Below are 18,199 nucleotides of genomic sequence, written 5' to 3'. Positions count from 1 at the left end.
AAAATTTCATTTCTACTGACAGAAAAAGTGAATTGCAATTAGTCTCATATTGTCAGGGACCCATTTCATGAAAGGACTTGCAACTGTTGTAACTTTGCCATAATGGCAACTACCATTGTAACAGGGCTCAGCAGCCAATCATAATCAAGTTTACCATGGTAGTTGCCATAATAGCACAGTCACAACAGTTGCAAGTCCTTTATGAAACAGGCCCCAGATTTCCATGAAAAGATCCATGTGAGAAATATCCTGGTAATCCACTCTTTTTCTCGATAAATTTTATCAAAATAATCCAAATTACCACATGTCAATCATCACTTCTACTTTAAGCTACACGCATTCATGACATCGGAACCCTGTGTGATGCGCAGTTCTTATAATAAATGTTGCATGAACAGAAATCACATGTTTGGTTCTACTAATGAGCGGCCGTATTATTTTACCCAAATTGATGTGCTTAATATTCTAGCTATCTCTGAACAAATTTTGTGAAAATAAAAGTCACATGTGATTGAAATTTTTAGTTTTAAATCAGCAAATGGAGTATTTCCATTCCAGCAGGATATGTAGTTTAATATCCAAAGTGTCAACCCTTTCCATTTCATGAACCCAATATTCAAATAACCTTTCTTTGCTGCATTATATGTATTTCTATATTTTTTATATGCACAATAAATAATTCCATCAAAATATGTTTCTGGATTGTAAGTGTTGTCATATTAAAAGCCCCTTACCCCCCTGCATACTGACTTGTTTGTTTTATGGAAAAATCAATAAGTCTGTTCGCTCCAGATAACTTTGTTTTCGTGAAAATATTGATCTCCATTTCCCTATTACAATGCTTTCATAAATTACAATCAACAAAATCATTCTGATAACAATTCAACAAACTTTTAAAGATTTAAGTTATAAGAGCAAGCCCATAAAAAAATGTAGAATTATTTTTACATCAACAAATGGCAAGTTCCTTAAAAAAAAATGTTGACAGGGTTCTTTTAAAACATTATTTCTGTTCTTTCTTTTTATATAATGATCAAGAATGTAAATTTTACTGCCAGGTTCCTTAAAAGTGACACATACAGATCAGGCAATGGACACTTTCGTATCAATGATGGTAAAGAATAACATTGATTCATATCCAGAATTCATGCCTTGGAATGTGTCAAATCTGGGCCCTGTCTTACAAAGAGTTATGATTGATTCAATCAATCGTAACTCTATGGAAATCCATCAGTGTCGTAATATTTTCTACAGGAAATTTGCAAAATGTCCTTTGTAAACAAAGGAAAACATACCAAATTGTCACAAAAAGTTTATTGTAAAAATAGCAGAAAAAATAAAACAAAAAATACTGCTGAAGGTTTGAGAAAAATTCATCAAATAATTGAAAAGTTATTAGAATTTCAATTACTTGATTCGTGATGTCATATGCGAGCAGCATTCCTACATAGCAAATGGTAAAAACTCAATGAAATGTCATTTTCTCAGAAATTTGAGAATACTTTTCAATGTACCTTTTGTATATCAATAGCCAAATAATTTCACACCCAATCATGAATAGAAAACAAAATTGTGTCATAAGAAAACCATACAAAAATTGAAATTCTTGCATTTTACATTACATAACACATGGGGCAGCTGCTCTTTTATGACGTCACAAATCCAAAACTTTGAACTCTAATAACTTTCTTACTCTTTAACAGATTTTCCTCAAACCTTCACCAATATTTTTTACTATTTTTTTCTGCTACTTTTACAACAAAATTTTCTTCAGGGTGAACTTCCCCTTTAATTTAATGGATATACATTCATATCTAGATTTTTTTAAAAACAAACATGCATTTCATATGTTGACTTGGCTGGCTTTCCATCATTGCGATTGATCGGATCAATCGCAACTCTTTGAAAAACGGGCCCCAAGTATTTTATGTCACCTAGATCATCAATGTACTTTGTCTCCACATCACTGCACTGTTTCTATCTTCATAAAGTCAAATAAAAGGTTGAATCCTGTGAGACTAATTTCCTCATTATCATCACCCTTTTTGAACAAAAGCCAAAAAAAAATAACAAAAGTGCAATTTTCTGTAAAAGATCAAGATGTGTAATTTACATAAATGCCAATGCATTAGCATGAGGGTAGACCAGCCACGTTTCATATCCAGGATCAGTGTTTTTTCTATGCTATCTGGCCTTGAATAGGAAATCAGTTGTCAGGAGTGAACACAACAAATAATAAATTTTGGTTTATTTTTCACTTGCTTCCTTTTGTCAAAGTAGGGCAGAACAGTCCATACAGATTCCATCGTGACTGAAAGATAATAAAATTTCTCAACAAAAGTCATGAATTTGAAGTTTTACCAAGCATATAATACTAGTATATGTCTGGTAAAACTGCAAAATCATGATTTTTGTTAAGAAATTCTACATATTAGGTGACAATTTTACAACTAAATGGAACAGAAAGTGGGTGGTAAACCCTGTACAAAAATCAAAATCGTACATATCAATGTATTCTTTTGATGTTAACTGTTCTGGCCCTGTACAGAGCTGCCAACCTGAACAAGAACATTTCAGTATTTTTAAAGCTGAAAGAAAATCAGTATTTTGGCGAGGAAATCAGTATTTTCAAGGAAATACCATAGGACAACACATAAAACTGGAACTTGAGAAATCAGTATTTAGCATGAAACCATCAGTATTCGTCTCATTTTTCAGTACTAGATACTGAAAATCGGTACTTCTTGGCAGCTCTGCCTGTAACATGGAAAATACAATTAATGGTACAAATATGTGTAATTTCCTCTATGACAAATCATGTATGAAAGTTACAATCAATTGTAAAATATTGATCATATCTCCTTGTGTAACACGCCTTGATGTGATGAGCTGCATCCATTGAATGACACAGTCCTTACAATCATCAAATTGAAGCTAGAGTTTCAAGTATTTGCAACTTTCATTGTCTACTCCAGCTTCTTTAAAAAAAAACCCTAGTCATTAAAACCGTACAGAAGTCTAGAAGAAAAAATACTGATATCCTGTATACTAACAGACAGATGAATTTACTGTTTATTGTGTAAAATTATGAAGCTTTAGTCAATAACTTAGACCCGTATAGCACTCAATGCTACTTTGTAGCAATCTACATAAAAACATTCTGGACAAAAATGGACAAAACACACTAACATATAAATAGCTATGACTGGAAAATCTCTTGTGGTTAACAAGCAAGAATAACTTACCAAGGGAATATATTTTCATATATATCTATAAAACTTTTCTCTCACATTCTCTCCCTCAGCTAATAAACATATATGTATAAATTATGTCATGGTTACTGTAAAAAATTTCAGTAGCTGAATTTACAAAGACCCTTCGATCAGTCTATAAGTATGATTCAATTTCAAAGTATCTTGGCATCCTGGAGAGTTTGTGAGGTTCATTGTTGAAATCGGTTGTACCTAGAACAGGAGTGCTTTTCCTGCGGAGCTCCTTTTCTTTCCTCTGTTTGTCTGTTTCTGGAGCATGCAACCTTGCGATGGATGCTTGAACCGTGCTTACGAGATTAGGGCTGCTGTTGGTGCTGCGATGTCGTTCTGACTCTAACCATGATTTGATGTCTTGAGGTTTGGAGGTGGATTTCAAGTTCTCTTTACCGAATGGTTTTAGTCTATCCACCGCGCTGATCTTCTTAGATTCCTCATTAGCAAGGTGCTCGCTGACGGCTTTCTGCATGTCTTTGCCACCACCGACAGTGTGTCTCCTATGCCTCTTCTCCCTGTTCTTCTCCTTGATGGACGCAGTGTCTTTGGCAGATCCTCTACGAGTCTTTGAGAACTCCTGGGCATTGTTGGTGATGTTGTCGCGGAGGGACGTTGGAGTCGCTTCTCTCTTCTCCATGGTGAGGATGACTTCAATTCGACTGCACTTCTTGGGAGAATGAGAAGGAGACTTGGTCACATTGGATTTGGCAGATTTGCTACTGTCCTTTGACCTTACAGGAGAATTGGTGTTCGAGCTTGATCCTGAGGACGCAGGAGATTCTAACCTACGTCGCAGGACTTCGGACCTATCTACAGAGTTACTCCTATAATGAATTCCTCTGGGTTCATCAGGGTGGTGATGAGTGTCTTTCTCACTGACGAGACTGGTAGGTCGCGAGGAATCGTCCTCACTCTCATGGTGTAAAACTCTCTGCAATCGTTCTTCAAATGTGGCTTTCATAGACTGAACAAAGTCACTTTCATCAATGTGCAAGGACGAAGTAAATGATTCATTTGGCTGTTTCTTGGTTGATTCCTCTTTAGGTGCAGTGTTGGCTACAAATGCATTGTTATTATTGGAGGATTTAGACTGACCCCTACCTGAAGACTTCTCAAGCGAGTGCTTCCGACTTGAAGATGGACTTTCAACACCTTTACTTGTATAGTCCATGATCTTATTTGAAACAGCTGCTAATTCACTAAGATAGTCCCTAGACTTAAATAACTCTTCAATATTTGTATTATCTTCTTTTTCTAAGTCCTTTAACGCCTCAGCGTGCTGACGCTCTATCCGCTCACGCTCTTTGGAATAGTCTGACTGCACCCAGCTGTCTCGCTTTGTCTCTGTCTTTGTTGCATTAGTCAGGGATTTTAACTCCTGCTCTAGGTTCAACGACTGACTAGTTTCCGACGAGTCCGACAGTTTTCTACCTCGCGTAGAACCAAACTGGAAATTCTGATAGTAGGACCTTTGATAAGATCTATTGCTGGAACCAAAGAGAGAACCTTGAAACATAGCTTCCATCTCCTTTGGGTTTTCATCGTTTCCGCTGCTTGACTTGGAATCGGTGGATCCATGCGAGTTCTGGCGTAGAATAACCTTGCTGCTGTTATCGTCCTTCCTAATTCCAGCTGCAAGTAAAGTCCTCTCATCCCCGACATCTATTGTAATTGGTTGTTGACCGACGGCAAGACGCAACGACTCTTGATCATGAAGTTTGATGGTATGCAGCTGAGGGGGCTCCGGGCTAGGTCTTCTGTACTTGACTTCACTTGTGTCCATCTTGTCTGGAGAGTAAGGCTTGTTGGGTGACTTCATTTTTCGCTGAGCAGCAGTATTCACAGAGAGAATGAGGTCTTTTGAAGTAAACAGGCTCCTAACGCCAAGATGGACATCTTCTGTAAAGAGGTAATGAGAATGGCATATACTAGTGAGCTACACTGTAAATCTCACATCTGAAGAACACATATAACAGAAAATCATTTCCCACAAGAAGTTGCTGGGCAGTATAACAGACAAACCGAAAACACATATTTTGGTTTCAAAAGTCAAACTTTAGAATAATAACTTGAGGATTACCCTTCCTCTAGGCAGGAGCAGATATGCCAGATTGAACAAGATGGCCCACCATTCTGCAATTAAATGATGGCATGCAAAATTTTATTGTACATCTATCTAACCTGGGCTGATCCATCATTACCTCTACCTACTGTGACATTATGAAGAAGTGAATTTCTTTAAAAAAAATTAGAACATTTATTTCTCTTCTGACTATTGTTATACGAGTTTGTTTTGAAGCTTTAAAGTATGCTTTTCCAAACTATAGAAGTGGGCAAGATGACATCTTCAGAGTTCAGTGGTGTCTTACCCATTGAAGATGTTTTCAGTGGACCGGTCTTATCCATCTCATTCTCTTCCTCCCTGTGACCCCCTCCATCCTCTTCCTCCTCTCCCCTCCGTCTCGATCCCTTCTTCTTCTCCCAGCTGTTCAGCCTCATGGCGTCGCTGGGGACATCCTGCTGGCTCTCCACGTCATCGCTGAAGAACCAATCACAGTGGAGGATCAAGCTCTCCACTATCTTGCACTGGTCGGACATGTCGGTCACCATGGTTACCATGCTATCGTCTCCGGAGCGGACCAGGGTGGGGCCGAAGACGATGGCGAGGTTGCGGACTTCCATGCGATTCACGTCCGCATTGGCAGCTACACCTATGACAGACAGGGAAGAATTGCCTATTATTACACGTACATTTGAATAGGTCAAACTGAAGTATAATTTCAATTAATAAAAAATGTTCCTCTGACTGTCTAGGGATCTCATTCAACATCAGAGTCATACTCATACAGACACTTTTGAAAAGGTGAGGAAAATGGCATACAAAGAAAAAGTATTCTTTTTAGCTATATTAGTAAACCCTGTAAGATTTTATTGCCACATTTTATTTTTATGCTAACTTTGTCAATTAAGAGGTGTTGAATCAATACCCTGTAACATTTTTATCTGTCCATGACTTCATCTGCCATTTTGAATTTTTTGTTTAAAACAGCAACTATAAAACATTGCATTTTAACCCATATCTCAGTCTCAGACTTGAGCATTTTGGAAGGCTTGAATTGAGAAAAGGGCTTGATGACAATGTCTGACATTGTAAAACAACTTCAGTTGAAATTGTGGATCATTTTGATCTACCTCCAACTTACTTTTGAGGTGGTTAGCAAGGTATTTGAAGCTTTCGTAATGATGATCTGGAAGGTTATGGATCTGTCTGCGTAGAGCCCACATCCTCTCTGATGGCTCCTCTAGACGATTGGCTGCGATGAATTCCTTGTATTGGTTGTTGGGCACCAGGGGGTTGGGGAGCTTACGGAAGAACAGCTTCAGCAAGCTGCTGATTACGTTCACATCTTGCCACCGCTGTGATTGAGCAGAAAAATATTAGAAACAGATGTTAGAAGAAGCTTAAACTTTTATTAATAAGTGGAGATGCTTCAAACAGTAGAGAATTGCAATGCAAATTCATCATTATTATTCATTATCCATCATCTATAAAGAGAAAATGATTCAAATATAATGAATGAGGATTTTACAATGTACATTTAAGAATAATGATTTGGCAATGTTAATCATATGAATGCAGGCATATGGGCCTAATGAGAGTCAATCATCAAAATTATTGTGTAAAATATATTTCATAAATTATGCATCTTCTATGTCCTAGAGAGCAAAGGTTAAAAGCAGTCTAAATGATGAATTGTATGATGAATTATATGCACACTTCAATAATTTGTGTTGATAACAAATTTACCAAAAAGCAACAGGAATTAATGAAATGTATTGGCAATCTGGTAATCGTCTGTCTATGGAAAAGCTCTTCACTTGAATGAACCTGGGCCCACATTATCTATTCACCAAAGCAACCCAAACTAATTAATACAGCTGAATCAATCGTACCTCGTCAGTAAGATCGATTTCATCCACTCCTTTCTTGAGCTCTTCTTTGAGATACGAGATACCGCCGCTGTTGCCTGGAACTCTGTAGATACCGACAATGTCCATACCCTTAGCCTCGACGATGGAACAACAGATCTCGATAACCATCGGTACAAGCTGAGGAAAAACACCAATACCAATATATACAGTGTACATGATAATACATTTTCATGACAATAATCATGCTTCTTTTATCTACATGTTGCATATATAGCATACCAACATATGTGGATTTGCAATAAGGTCCTCCTACTTCCCCCCCCCCCCATACTTCTCACCGGGTTTGTTGAAGTTGTATGATAAATAATGAACTCTTGATAGAAGTTTGATAAGTTAGCCTATTAAGACCTCAATATTTTTAGTTTTATTTTTTTTTTAATAGAATCTTAATATTGAGTCACAGTATGTATTCCAGTTTCAAACATGTTAAAGATAAATGAAAGTAGTTGCAGTAAACACTGATTTCATGAGAAAGTGTGTAAAACCAGGCTTAATTGTCACTATATCATCGAGGATCTAGATCTGGTACAGGTACATTAAACTGATCTTTGTAAAATCTTGAAATCTACGCTGAAAAATGTTCCCACTGAAGATCACCAACACAGATAAGCGCACGTGGGACAGTGGATTATTATTGCTTTGAATGTCGGCCCGACGCTTGACCCGAATCCCGTGCTTATTTGCTAATTTCTCAGCAATTACACAATTTCTTCCAGAATCCTTTGGCACATATTTTTTATTCATACAAACAGACACTTTGGTGGTCATTTCATTGGATTCTGTACGAACTCATTTTGAAATCGTTACCACAACTGGCATTTATCTTTAATCAATGAAAGGTCATTGTTACCTCATTGGACTGTGAGGGAGTGCATTCCTCCAGAGGAACTCCGAAGGTAGCATTGCCGATCATGGGATCATCCAAGGGGTACGGATAGCCACCTGTCCGACCACGCCCACGGATGTGCCTTTTCATCCGGTCTGCAAAGCTCTGGCTGGCTTTGGCCTTGGCGAGCATTTCCTCTGTACAAAATGAAACAATATCAAAGTATTCATACAAACATACAAAAAGCTGAAATATGATCTGCTTTCAATAGCTCTCTATACATTGTATATCCAAAACTTTGTTGAACTAGATTACAAAATGATATAGGATATTAGGTTAATGTAATTATGTAATGCTGAAGCAAACATTCCAATTTGAAAATTGAATGCTTTAATATCTGAATAATTCAACGAATAACTTTACCAAGTGCATATCCCCTACAGAGTGAAACAAATAGAGCAATTTAGGGGTAATCTGCCTGCTCCTTCCCTGAAAAAAAAACAAAAAACTTCTGATCTTCTCTATTTTGCTCACCTTAGCGTAATATTGAAAGAGTGATAGTGAGCTTCAATAGACTTTGTAAAATTAAATCCTTCTTTTTCTCAAATTGAACAATTTATAGACTTGAATATTCTTCTTTTTTGGTTTAAGTAGGTTAGAATCATCCCTTGGTACAGAGCTGTACGTCATTAGCTTTCATAGGATCTACTCTTTCGTAAAGAATAACTAAATTTCATAACCGGAGACTATTTGTGGGTTTGCAGTGGTTAGACATCCACTTTGGTCATGAGTTATTTACTGTAATTTAACAGCTTTGGATCTCATTTTCATAGTGGACACTCAACCCAACTTCAACATTTGGAAACTTTTTTGTGGTTTTTGTGATGGTTGGTGATCCATTGGCAACGGGTTATATTCCGTAATTCAAAAAGCTTTATAGTATCTCATCTTTCAGATGGGACATTGGACTAAACTTCCACATTTCGAGACTTTTCGTGGGTTCTGTGGTGGTTGGTCACATGTACTAACCTTTAGCTGTTGGTCTTGGCTTGGGCTGTGTGCCTGGTGAGGTTACAGACTTGAAGAATTTCTTCCTGTAAGAACTCGGTGACGGCACCTTGCCTTGGTGAGTAGGTTGCGTCTCACCCTTGTTAGGTTTGTCTAATAGCTGCAGTAAGTTGTTCTCTTTCTCCTGTTCATGAAAAACGAAAGAAAAAGGAGCTCAAGAGATTAGACATGATCATGGTATTTTGAGAGAGAATCTCAGGAACTTACAACTTTTATATTGTTTCCTCTTGACACTCCAGGGGACAGTTTCATAAAACTTGTTATGATTACAAATTTGCAATAAAAGTTTAAAGCTACTTAAATTATTAAATGACTGGCTGACAGTAAACTTGTTATAGAAATTATGCATTTGTTATGAAACAAGGCTCAGATTGAAAACAAATTTAAATCATTGAAGTAATTCACCGTGACTATGGTATCTGTAAGGAAAATTTCAAGATTTTGTTATGCCCTGTTGTTTACAAAGAAAGTTATGTGCAGGAAAATGGGGACAATGTGTGGTAAATTTTCATGTTTCTAACACACACTGACAAACCACACAATTTAACATTCTATGAGTCAATAATACACATTGCTTCACTGCTGTAACTTTTTTTCACTTCATTTTTTCATTCAAATCATCTCCCAAGGTGCAAGTACTGAAGGTGTAGAAAATGGAAAAAAGCATCAACAGATTAATACTTTAGACTTCAGAGACAACCATAATGCAATTTTTTTTAAATACAAACAACCAGATATACTTTGTCCATTCTTTTTATAGACTTTTCCTGTCACAGCAACAACAGTAGCAAAGACTCAAGAAACAAGGACCCTAGACACAAAGTTTATACTCCTTCGTTCTTCTCATTTTGTCCCAATGGAAGAATCCCCATGAAGATAGAAGATCTTTGCTTCTGAAGAGTCAGAGTGATGAACAAGCAGTTCAACTTGAAGTAACCGACTTCCTACGTAATAAAATCTCAAGGAACAGGGATTGAATAAACACTGTGTGAACTACCGCTTCCTTGTTCTGTTTTTCAACGTAATTTTGAGAAGTATATAAACTATGATGACGATGTTCCTTTGTAATGAATATTAACAATCAATCAAGCTATGTGGATTTAAATCAACCACTATCTCCAGTAGCTGAAGATTCAAGACCACAAGGACCAATCAATGAAGCAACAGAGTGCTCTCCTTAATTGTTATAGATCTCCAAATAAAACATTAATAGAGAGAAGACTCAAGCAACAGCGTGCACTCCAGGATCTTCTTCTAAACCCCTAAAGGATGCTGCTCAGTCGTGTACCCTGAAGGAGATGTTATGATGTAATGAGCACAAGTGAACAACAAGGCAAGGGGATGTATCATGTACTTAGCCTGGCCTATGGCCATGTCATGGATTGAATTGTTGACATAGTAATGGGATCAGGTCACACCGACTGGCCCCATCAGAGTCATTAGTAGCATGGTATGTGACATTCAGTGTGACATTCAACTCATAATGGGCTTACACCTACATGTACATGACACAAGGGACATATTATGTAAATGTCATGGCACTCGAGTTGCCATATCAAGGTTATAGCAAATAAAGCTAGAGGCCTACATGTTCTCACCTGTGAAACTCAAATCTTAAAATGTAGGCCCACCAGTTTGTTTTTAATGTTGGTATAAATGTCCCATTGTCTATTAATTACATTCTACTACATGTAAGACATATTTTAAGATACACCCAAAGCAAAAACAAGCATCTGTGTCCTGGGGAGCGTTTCATGAAAGGACTTGTCAGACGTTCCATCTGACAAGTCCTGTTTTATCCGACAGTTACCATAGGAACAGTGCTTCTCAGCCAATCAAAATCAAGGAAGTTTGTCAGATCTAACAACTTGTCGGACAAAAATGTTGATGAAATTCTCCCCAGGATACATGTAAATAAGGTTTCTCTCAAATTCAAAAAGAGGGGAGAAATAACTTCACTGAGCAGCCTGAATAAGAAAAGTAATTACTTTGTCAGCATAAAAAAAATCATCATAATTGGATGTGAAAATGGATTGTTGGCATTTTATCTTTGCTCCATTTCACCATAGACCCTACTACCATAATGATTTCACAAAGCAATTGCTTGATACTCTGTGTGATACGCAACAGCCAAATGATTCATACTTACTGACACAATTATTGACAAAATATACTTACATGTACCATTAAGATTAAAATAGACTTTTGTGTTTCTACTCCACGTAACATCCAAAACCTTTAAGGTCAACAGATATCGAACAGTCATTTCAAATTCAGAAGTGTTTACAATCACCGGGTACACTGCAGCAGTACTACACTGGACGATGTGGGTATGACTATTAAAAACAAACGTGTATGATGTTCCGACGAGTCTAAAGTGTAAGTGGTCACCCACGTACGTCACTATATATGACGTTCCACATAGAAATTCATTACTTCCTTCCCTCCTACACTGTACTATATCGTACCAACCAACAACCAAGAAACTTTTACAGAGGGGGGAAAACCTTGAAATGATTCTTGCAACATACAAGTCATTTTAATACACAAACATGGAAAGGGCTGTTAACATTTTTATTTAAGTTTCAGTGAAAATAGGTCACCAACATTAAACAGAGTTTACCAAGCACAAATGTTTCAAGTGCCAGATACACAGCTTGAAATTATCGGACCATACTATATGGGGGCTTTTATTGTAGGGAACTATATTTTTTGCCAGTCATCTGTGTACATTTCATATAATTCATAAGTTTTTTTTTTTTGGGGGGGGGCACTTTCTTTGACAAAAGATGCATACATGTAAAACAAACTCATGGCATTAATATTGATGCTGACTCCTCTCTCAATATTAAAGAAAAATCATGACAAGTGAATGAATATGCACAACATTTGGCAATGTTTTGATAACTGATACATGTCATGCACATTTGGTAACAAAACGGAGACCATGTTTTTCATTGAGTCTGAAAAAAAAAATGTTGCTTGCATGTAACTTTGTCAGATCATATCTTAACAAATTGTGTGGCAGGAACACAATTCAATTTTTTATCAACAAAACCTTCAACAATGTACTTTAACATTCAAATCTTATTAAAAAAAAGACTTCAATAAAACACCAAGGAGTAAATTCCACATGTATATTCCATATTTAAAGAACTCTTCAATGTATAGAAGCCACTGAAATTTACACATCATTGCCAAAGCTAATTGTAATTGAAACTATCAGTTTCAATATGGGAGGAAGTGCAATTAATTCAACAAGCTTTACTCATATCACGCACATCACAAAGAAAAGATTACGACTGTCTCCATATCAGAAAAAAAATGAGAAATAACACTTAAAAGGAAGTTTCTATAATGAGGTCAAATAGAGATAGAGATTCTATAGGGTTCTGTATTAAGTGCTCAAACTACCTACTGTAAAAGTGTATCTACATAATTAACATACATTATTCCTTTGATAAAATGAATATCACTGATATTTCCCTGATGGGCTGGGAACGCCGAAGAAAGTTTTCTGATAAAACAAATACTCATGAAAGTCTACTGATAGTGTCATTAGAGTAGAATTTCGTGAATATTTGTTAATGCAGTGCTCATATACAGTACTTCTAAAAATGCATTTTATCTGACAATTTCTTTTATGACATTATCAACACAAAATACTTGTAAGGTTGGGATTTTGTCTTGGTGTACTAGGAGAATTGCTAAGCTTTTGATTTATTGTAGGTACATGCATTTCCATTGGTACATGTATGTCTACATTTAATCATTAATTTTTACAAAATTCATGTTTCATAACAGGATGTCCTTACTTGATAAAATCAATATTTTTGTCTTCCTCTTCCTCTTTGACTGTGAAACAGATTTTATTTCAATAATCAACAAATATTAACCAACGGAGTTGACCACAATTAATAGCCTACATGTAATACCATTTCGAGCAGAGCATTAAAAACCACACCAAAGTAGAATACATGAATGATTAGAAAAAAAGTGCTATACTGTTCCCACTTTTTGCTGTTAGAAGTGAAGCAAAATGATCAGTTGATCACTGGAAATTTTAAATTGGCAACAAGTTGGAAAGATAAACATTGCTATTTTTACCAAGCAAATTGCCAAGTTCGCAGTACTTCTGAAGATGATAAATCCATCTCTGTTTACATTCGATACATTTACTTGAATTTTAAAAAGCAACGTGCCAACATTTATTGAAAGAAAAGCAAGCATATTGTGAAATGAAAAAATAAAAGCCAATCATTCTACACCGTAAGGCTTCAAAAGAACATTGTCATAAATAAATCATCATACAAACAAATGAAGGTTACTCCCCCCAAAATGGGCAACAAAAATCAGATTGATCCGGCTCTATAGGGCCGACAATACAGAAAGAAAATTTTTAAAGGAACATGTACTTGTTTTGGAAAAATTGAAGTATAAAGAAGGAAGTAAACAGTAATATCATATTAAATGGCTGTATGCCAAACAACTGTACACATCACTCAGTCCATGGAAGAAATGATGAATGTACATGTACATGTATGCCAGAACCTGAAAATTGTTTAAAACCCCATACTTTCCTAGATCAATCTATATGTCTGCTACAACAATATGTAGTCCAAGGTTGAACTGTTAACTGTTATATGCTTTTCACACTGCATTTCCTTATCAAACCTCATACTATCCTTCCTTAACCCCATACTTTCTTTTTTGTTAGTTTCACACTGTCTTTCTTAACCCCTTACTATTTGCTTACCCGGAGTTAATGCCTAACCCCGGACTATCCCACAGCTCATGAGTATTGATGATTTTGCCACCAAAGCATGATTAACGTGCAATTTTGACTTCTGTGATAAATGCTTAGCCCCACTTTTCCTTAGCCCGGTTTTGTTTCACACTGCATCTCTAATAGCACTACAATTTCAGCAAAACATTTCTCAAGAAGAAGTGCTACATTATTTGTACAGGAAAGACAATAACTACACCCCAGGAAGGGCAATACCACAACCACCTGAAGCGATGAGGACAAGATGTAGTAATCAACCGGTGGGCGTTTCTATGTTCAACACAGCAGTACTAGGAAGCACAAAATCATGGCTGATCTGACCTCATTAGCCAAATGTAAGGAAACAACCGTTTTTCTGCCAAGTGACCAAACCCTCTGACATAGTCACCTGTTTGATGATTTGTAACCAATATCCATTTGTTATGAAACCACCATATGGGGAAATGAGGGACTGAGAAATACCATACTACATCATGTATCACCAGTCATCTAGTTACATTCAGCACGTTCAGGTAATACTGAAGAGAATATTGGTATTGGGAAGCTATCAGATTTTTGCAAACTGTCCAACTACCCATGGCTTCCACGAGCTATGAACCACAGCACTTGGAAAAAGGTTTTCAGATCACAGTATGACAAATCGTATGGTAAACATTTCCAAGTGAAATTTGAAAAGAAAAGGAATATTGTGATGGGGAATTCATTGTATATTGTCGCAATTTCATGAACTGTTTCAAGGGGATTTCAGCAGACAGACACAAACCTTGTGGTAAATGCGTTCACAGGCTAAAGAAATGATGTGGTTGAATTTCACTTTCTATGCCCTGTGAGACCATTAAAGGATCTGAAAGTTTGTCAGATCACTATAGACATCTGGGTTCTGTCTTACACAGAGTTGCGATTGATCCAATCAACCACAACTACGGAAAGCCAGCAATGTCAACATCTAAAATGCATATTTGTTCAAAATATTTTCTAATACAGATAAATATTCATGCATCCATCATTATAACTTTTCAGTGTGCTCCGCTTTCTTTTAATACATAAGAACATTTTGCAAATTTCCGTTCTGAAAAATTACAACACCGATGATTTTCAAATACATGGGGTTGATCGGATCAATCACAACTCTTTGCAACACAGGACCCTGATGTGCTCATAAACATACACAAAGACCTACAGGTAATGAGTGTCCCAACCAGGGCCCCATCTTACAAAGAGTTACGATTGATCCAATCAATCGTAACTCTATGGAAATCCATCAGTGTCATAATTTTTTCTACATGAACTTTGCAAAATGTCCTTTGTAAACAAAGGCTAACACACAAAATTGTCAAGAAAACAATGATATATGTCAAAACATCATATCCAGAAAGTATTTTGAACAAACATGCATATTTCAGATGTTGATGTTGCTGGCTTTCCATAGTTACGATAGATTGGATCAATCGCAGCTCTTTGTAAGATGGGCCCCAGGTCAAAATAACAGATTATTATGAGCCCCTTCCCTGATTAGGAGCCCGTTGCAGAAAGAGTTGCAATCAAACGCAACTCTAAAAATTTTGGCGCAACTTGATTTTCAACCAATCAACAGCACGCATTTTGGACTTGTGATTGATTTTTTGGCTTGCGTTTTAATAAGTGCAACTCTTTCTGCAACGGGCCCCTGAACCTCAAATCAATCTTCCCTTCCCTTCACTCTTCGCTCATTAAGCATTGACCCATTTCTATGCCCCCTTCCTCTCTTGATTCCCTTCTGCTTCAGTCACACCGATGAAACAGACTACAGAGTGACTATTGGTATGTCATTGGAAATAACTGAATAGATTTGGTCAGACTGGAGTTGGGATCGCTAGTGTGACTGGGGCCTTCCTCTCTTCTTGGCATGTAATATTCATTGTGGTTTCCCTTGAATTTCTCTATCACTTCCATCTTCCTGTCTGTCCTTTCTTACTCTCTCTCTCTCTGTCTCTCTATCTCTCTCTCTTAAACCTCAAACTCTATGGCCTGTATTCTGAACTTCGATTGAATTTAAATTCTAGATTGAAGTTGTGGTTTAACTATGGAAAGCCAACTGTGACATAAATCTCTAACAGTACAGGTTTGGTTTGTAAGGTCATCTGTATCATGCAGATCATTCCTATCTGTCTGATAATGATAACTGAATTAGTTTTCTTCACCATTATAGCGTCTGAAAGTGCACAGTGAAAATAAGAAACATACCATGTTAACAAAGGTTTTATACATTCTGCTTCCCATAATTTTATCACAGAGTTAGACCATGGCATATTAAACCAGACTCCAGACTTCAATTTGTCTCTTTTTACTGCAAATAAGTTCAAGTGATCTACTTTTTTTTAAATATTAGAAATGATATCGACAAAATGTAAAATACGAAAACATAAAAAACTCAAACATGCTGCAAGTCACAATCAACATAGTAGAATTCTGCAAAGGGTTTTAATCTTGACTGTATAACAGGCAAAAAAATATATATTGGCTTTATTTACTGGGCCTACTTTCACAAAAAAACTTCCCAAATCAGAAAAAAAATTGGATAATCTTCAACATTGCAATGAATAGGGATTTTCAAGAGCTCTTTTTTATTTTCACGGCTCTTTTTTAGCATTTTGGGGAAGAAGTTGCCCTGAGCCCCCATGTAATAATAATAATAATGCAGTTCTTATAAAGCGCTTTCTGCAATCAAATGCAACTCTAAAAATCATGTGCAACTTCACTTTCAAACAATCAACAGCTCGCATTTGGGACTTGCGATTGATTTTTTTTTACTTGCGTTTTAACGCAACTCTTTCTACAACGGACCCCTGAAAGGACTCTCAATGCACTTAAAGAAATACAAATTATACAACATAAGGAATTATTTAGAATAACACTTACTTGTTACAACATCAACATTAATCAGTTACATACAGGTATGGCATAAGTAGTGGGAAAGGTCAATTCGAATGCTTCATTAAAAAGAAATGTTAAAGTTTTATGTAATTTTTTTCCGTGTTGTATGAGCCAACATTATATTCTACAAAGGACACAATGACGAGATTACTTACCCCTTCCTGAGGATCATTGTTTTCCTGAATCACTTTTTAGGGCTCTTTTTGAGCATTTTGGGGGAGAAATTGCCCTGAGCCCCTATGAATTTTTCCCCCTGCTGTATGAGCCAACATTATATTCTATAAAGGACAGAATGATGAGATTACTTACCCCTTCCTGAGGATCATTGTTTTCCTGAATCACTTTAATCCAAGCAAGCATCGTCTCTGTGTCACTAACCTGTGTACAAAGGAAAAGGATATAAATTACATCATGAAAATTTAGATTTTATTCTGCATGGCTTTCTGTTCAAGTTATATTTTGCAAGTTTATTTTGTTCAATAATTACATAAGCGTCTTTGAAAATATATTTGATTATTAAATAAATCTTTGACTGCAACAGGTGTGTGAATACTTCATATTTTCACACCACAATCGACCATTTGTTTAGTTGCATCCGATCTCATTTTCATTTAAGCACTGACACAAGATCGTAAACTCACAAAAGTGATGGGTTTACAATCTCCATTTCTCCCAAAATATAGTTTGATGGAACCACAAATGCAACAAAAATTCCTAAGTCATAATATACATGTTTCCGGTTTAATCAAGAGTACAAAATAAAGTAATAATCATTTTGAAAAAGTTTTTGCCCCAACCTGACCTCTCCTCCCTGGTCAATCTTGCACGCAACTTAAAAAACAAAGAGAGCATTAACAGTATTCAGTAGAAATGTGTTTATGATCAGTCTTAATGATTACCGGTACAATCACACTCATTCTGTCTTTGCACAGGTACTATAAACACACCCTATAGCAGCTAAATTTGATATTTGAGTTGGGTAACGGTCTGACTAAACTTTGATGACCAATAGTTCGTGATATGAGGTCATATGAATATGCCAGCATCAGACTCTCCCACAACTTATACAAAATTTTAAACTCAAAGACATAATCTTACTAACCTGGAGCAAGTAGGTGGTTCCGGAAACGCTTGTAAGACGGATGACATTCTTCTTCTTCTTGGTGTAATCATAGGCGATGTCAACGTTGGATCCATTCAAACTGATGGGCTGATCAAGGAGGCCAAGGTGCTATACAAAGAACAAAGGTCAAACGTTAGAGGTCAAAGTTCAAAGTTATAGTATCTATAAAAGAGAAGTTACACTACACCATGGGTTTCTTTCACAAAAAGTTCCTCCTCTTTATC

At 36.5% G+C, this 18,199-nt stretch overlaps 1 protein-coding gene across 3 annotated transcripts in view; it reads right to left on the bottom strand.

Annotated features, from left to right (window-relative positions):
- Nucleotides 1-2,639: 2,639 nt before the first annotated feature.
- Nucleotides 2,640-18,199, bottom strand: part of LOC121426901 (rho GTPase-activating protein 21-like) — a 61,169-nt gene continuing 45,609 nt past the window's right edge. For all 3 annotated transcript variants that reach the window (XM_041623306.1, XM_041623308.1, XM_041623307.1), the window contains exons 11-18: nucleotides 17,955-18,083; nucleotides 17,162-17,230; nucleotides 9,115-9,277; nucleotides 8,110-8,282; nucleotides 7,221-7,376; nucleotides 6,470-6,683; nucleotides 5,636-5,977; nucleotides 2,640-5,165 (exon numbers count right to left, since the gene is read on the bottom strand). In XM_041623306.1, the coding sequence (XP_041479240.1) occupies nucleotides 3,388-5,165; nucleotides 5,636-5,977; nucleotides 6,470-6,683; nucleotides 7,221-7,376; nucleotides 8,110-8,282; nucleotides 9,115-9,277; nucleotides 17,162-17,230; nucleotides 17,955-18,083 (3,024 nt within the window). In that variant the 3' untranslated portion in view covers nucleotides 2,640-3,387. The remainder of the gene's footprint in view (nucleotides 5,166-5,635; nucleotides 5,978-6,469; nucleotides 6,684-7,220; nucleotides 7,377-8,109; nucleotides 8,283-9,114; nucleotides 9,278-17,161; nucleotides 17,231-17,954; nucleotides 18,084-18,199) is intronic.

Source organism: Lytechinus variegatus, chromosome 13 (assembly GCF_018143015.1).
Source record: "Lytechinus variegatus isolate NC3 chromosome 13, Lvar_3.0, whole genome shotgun sequence".
NCBI classification, from domain to species: Eukaryota; Metazoa; Echinodermata; class Echinoidea; order Temnopleuroida; family Toxopneustidae; genus Lytechinus; species Lytechinus variegatus.
This window is presented reverse-complemented; position numbering and strand designations above follow the sequence as displayed.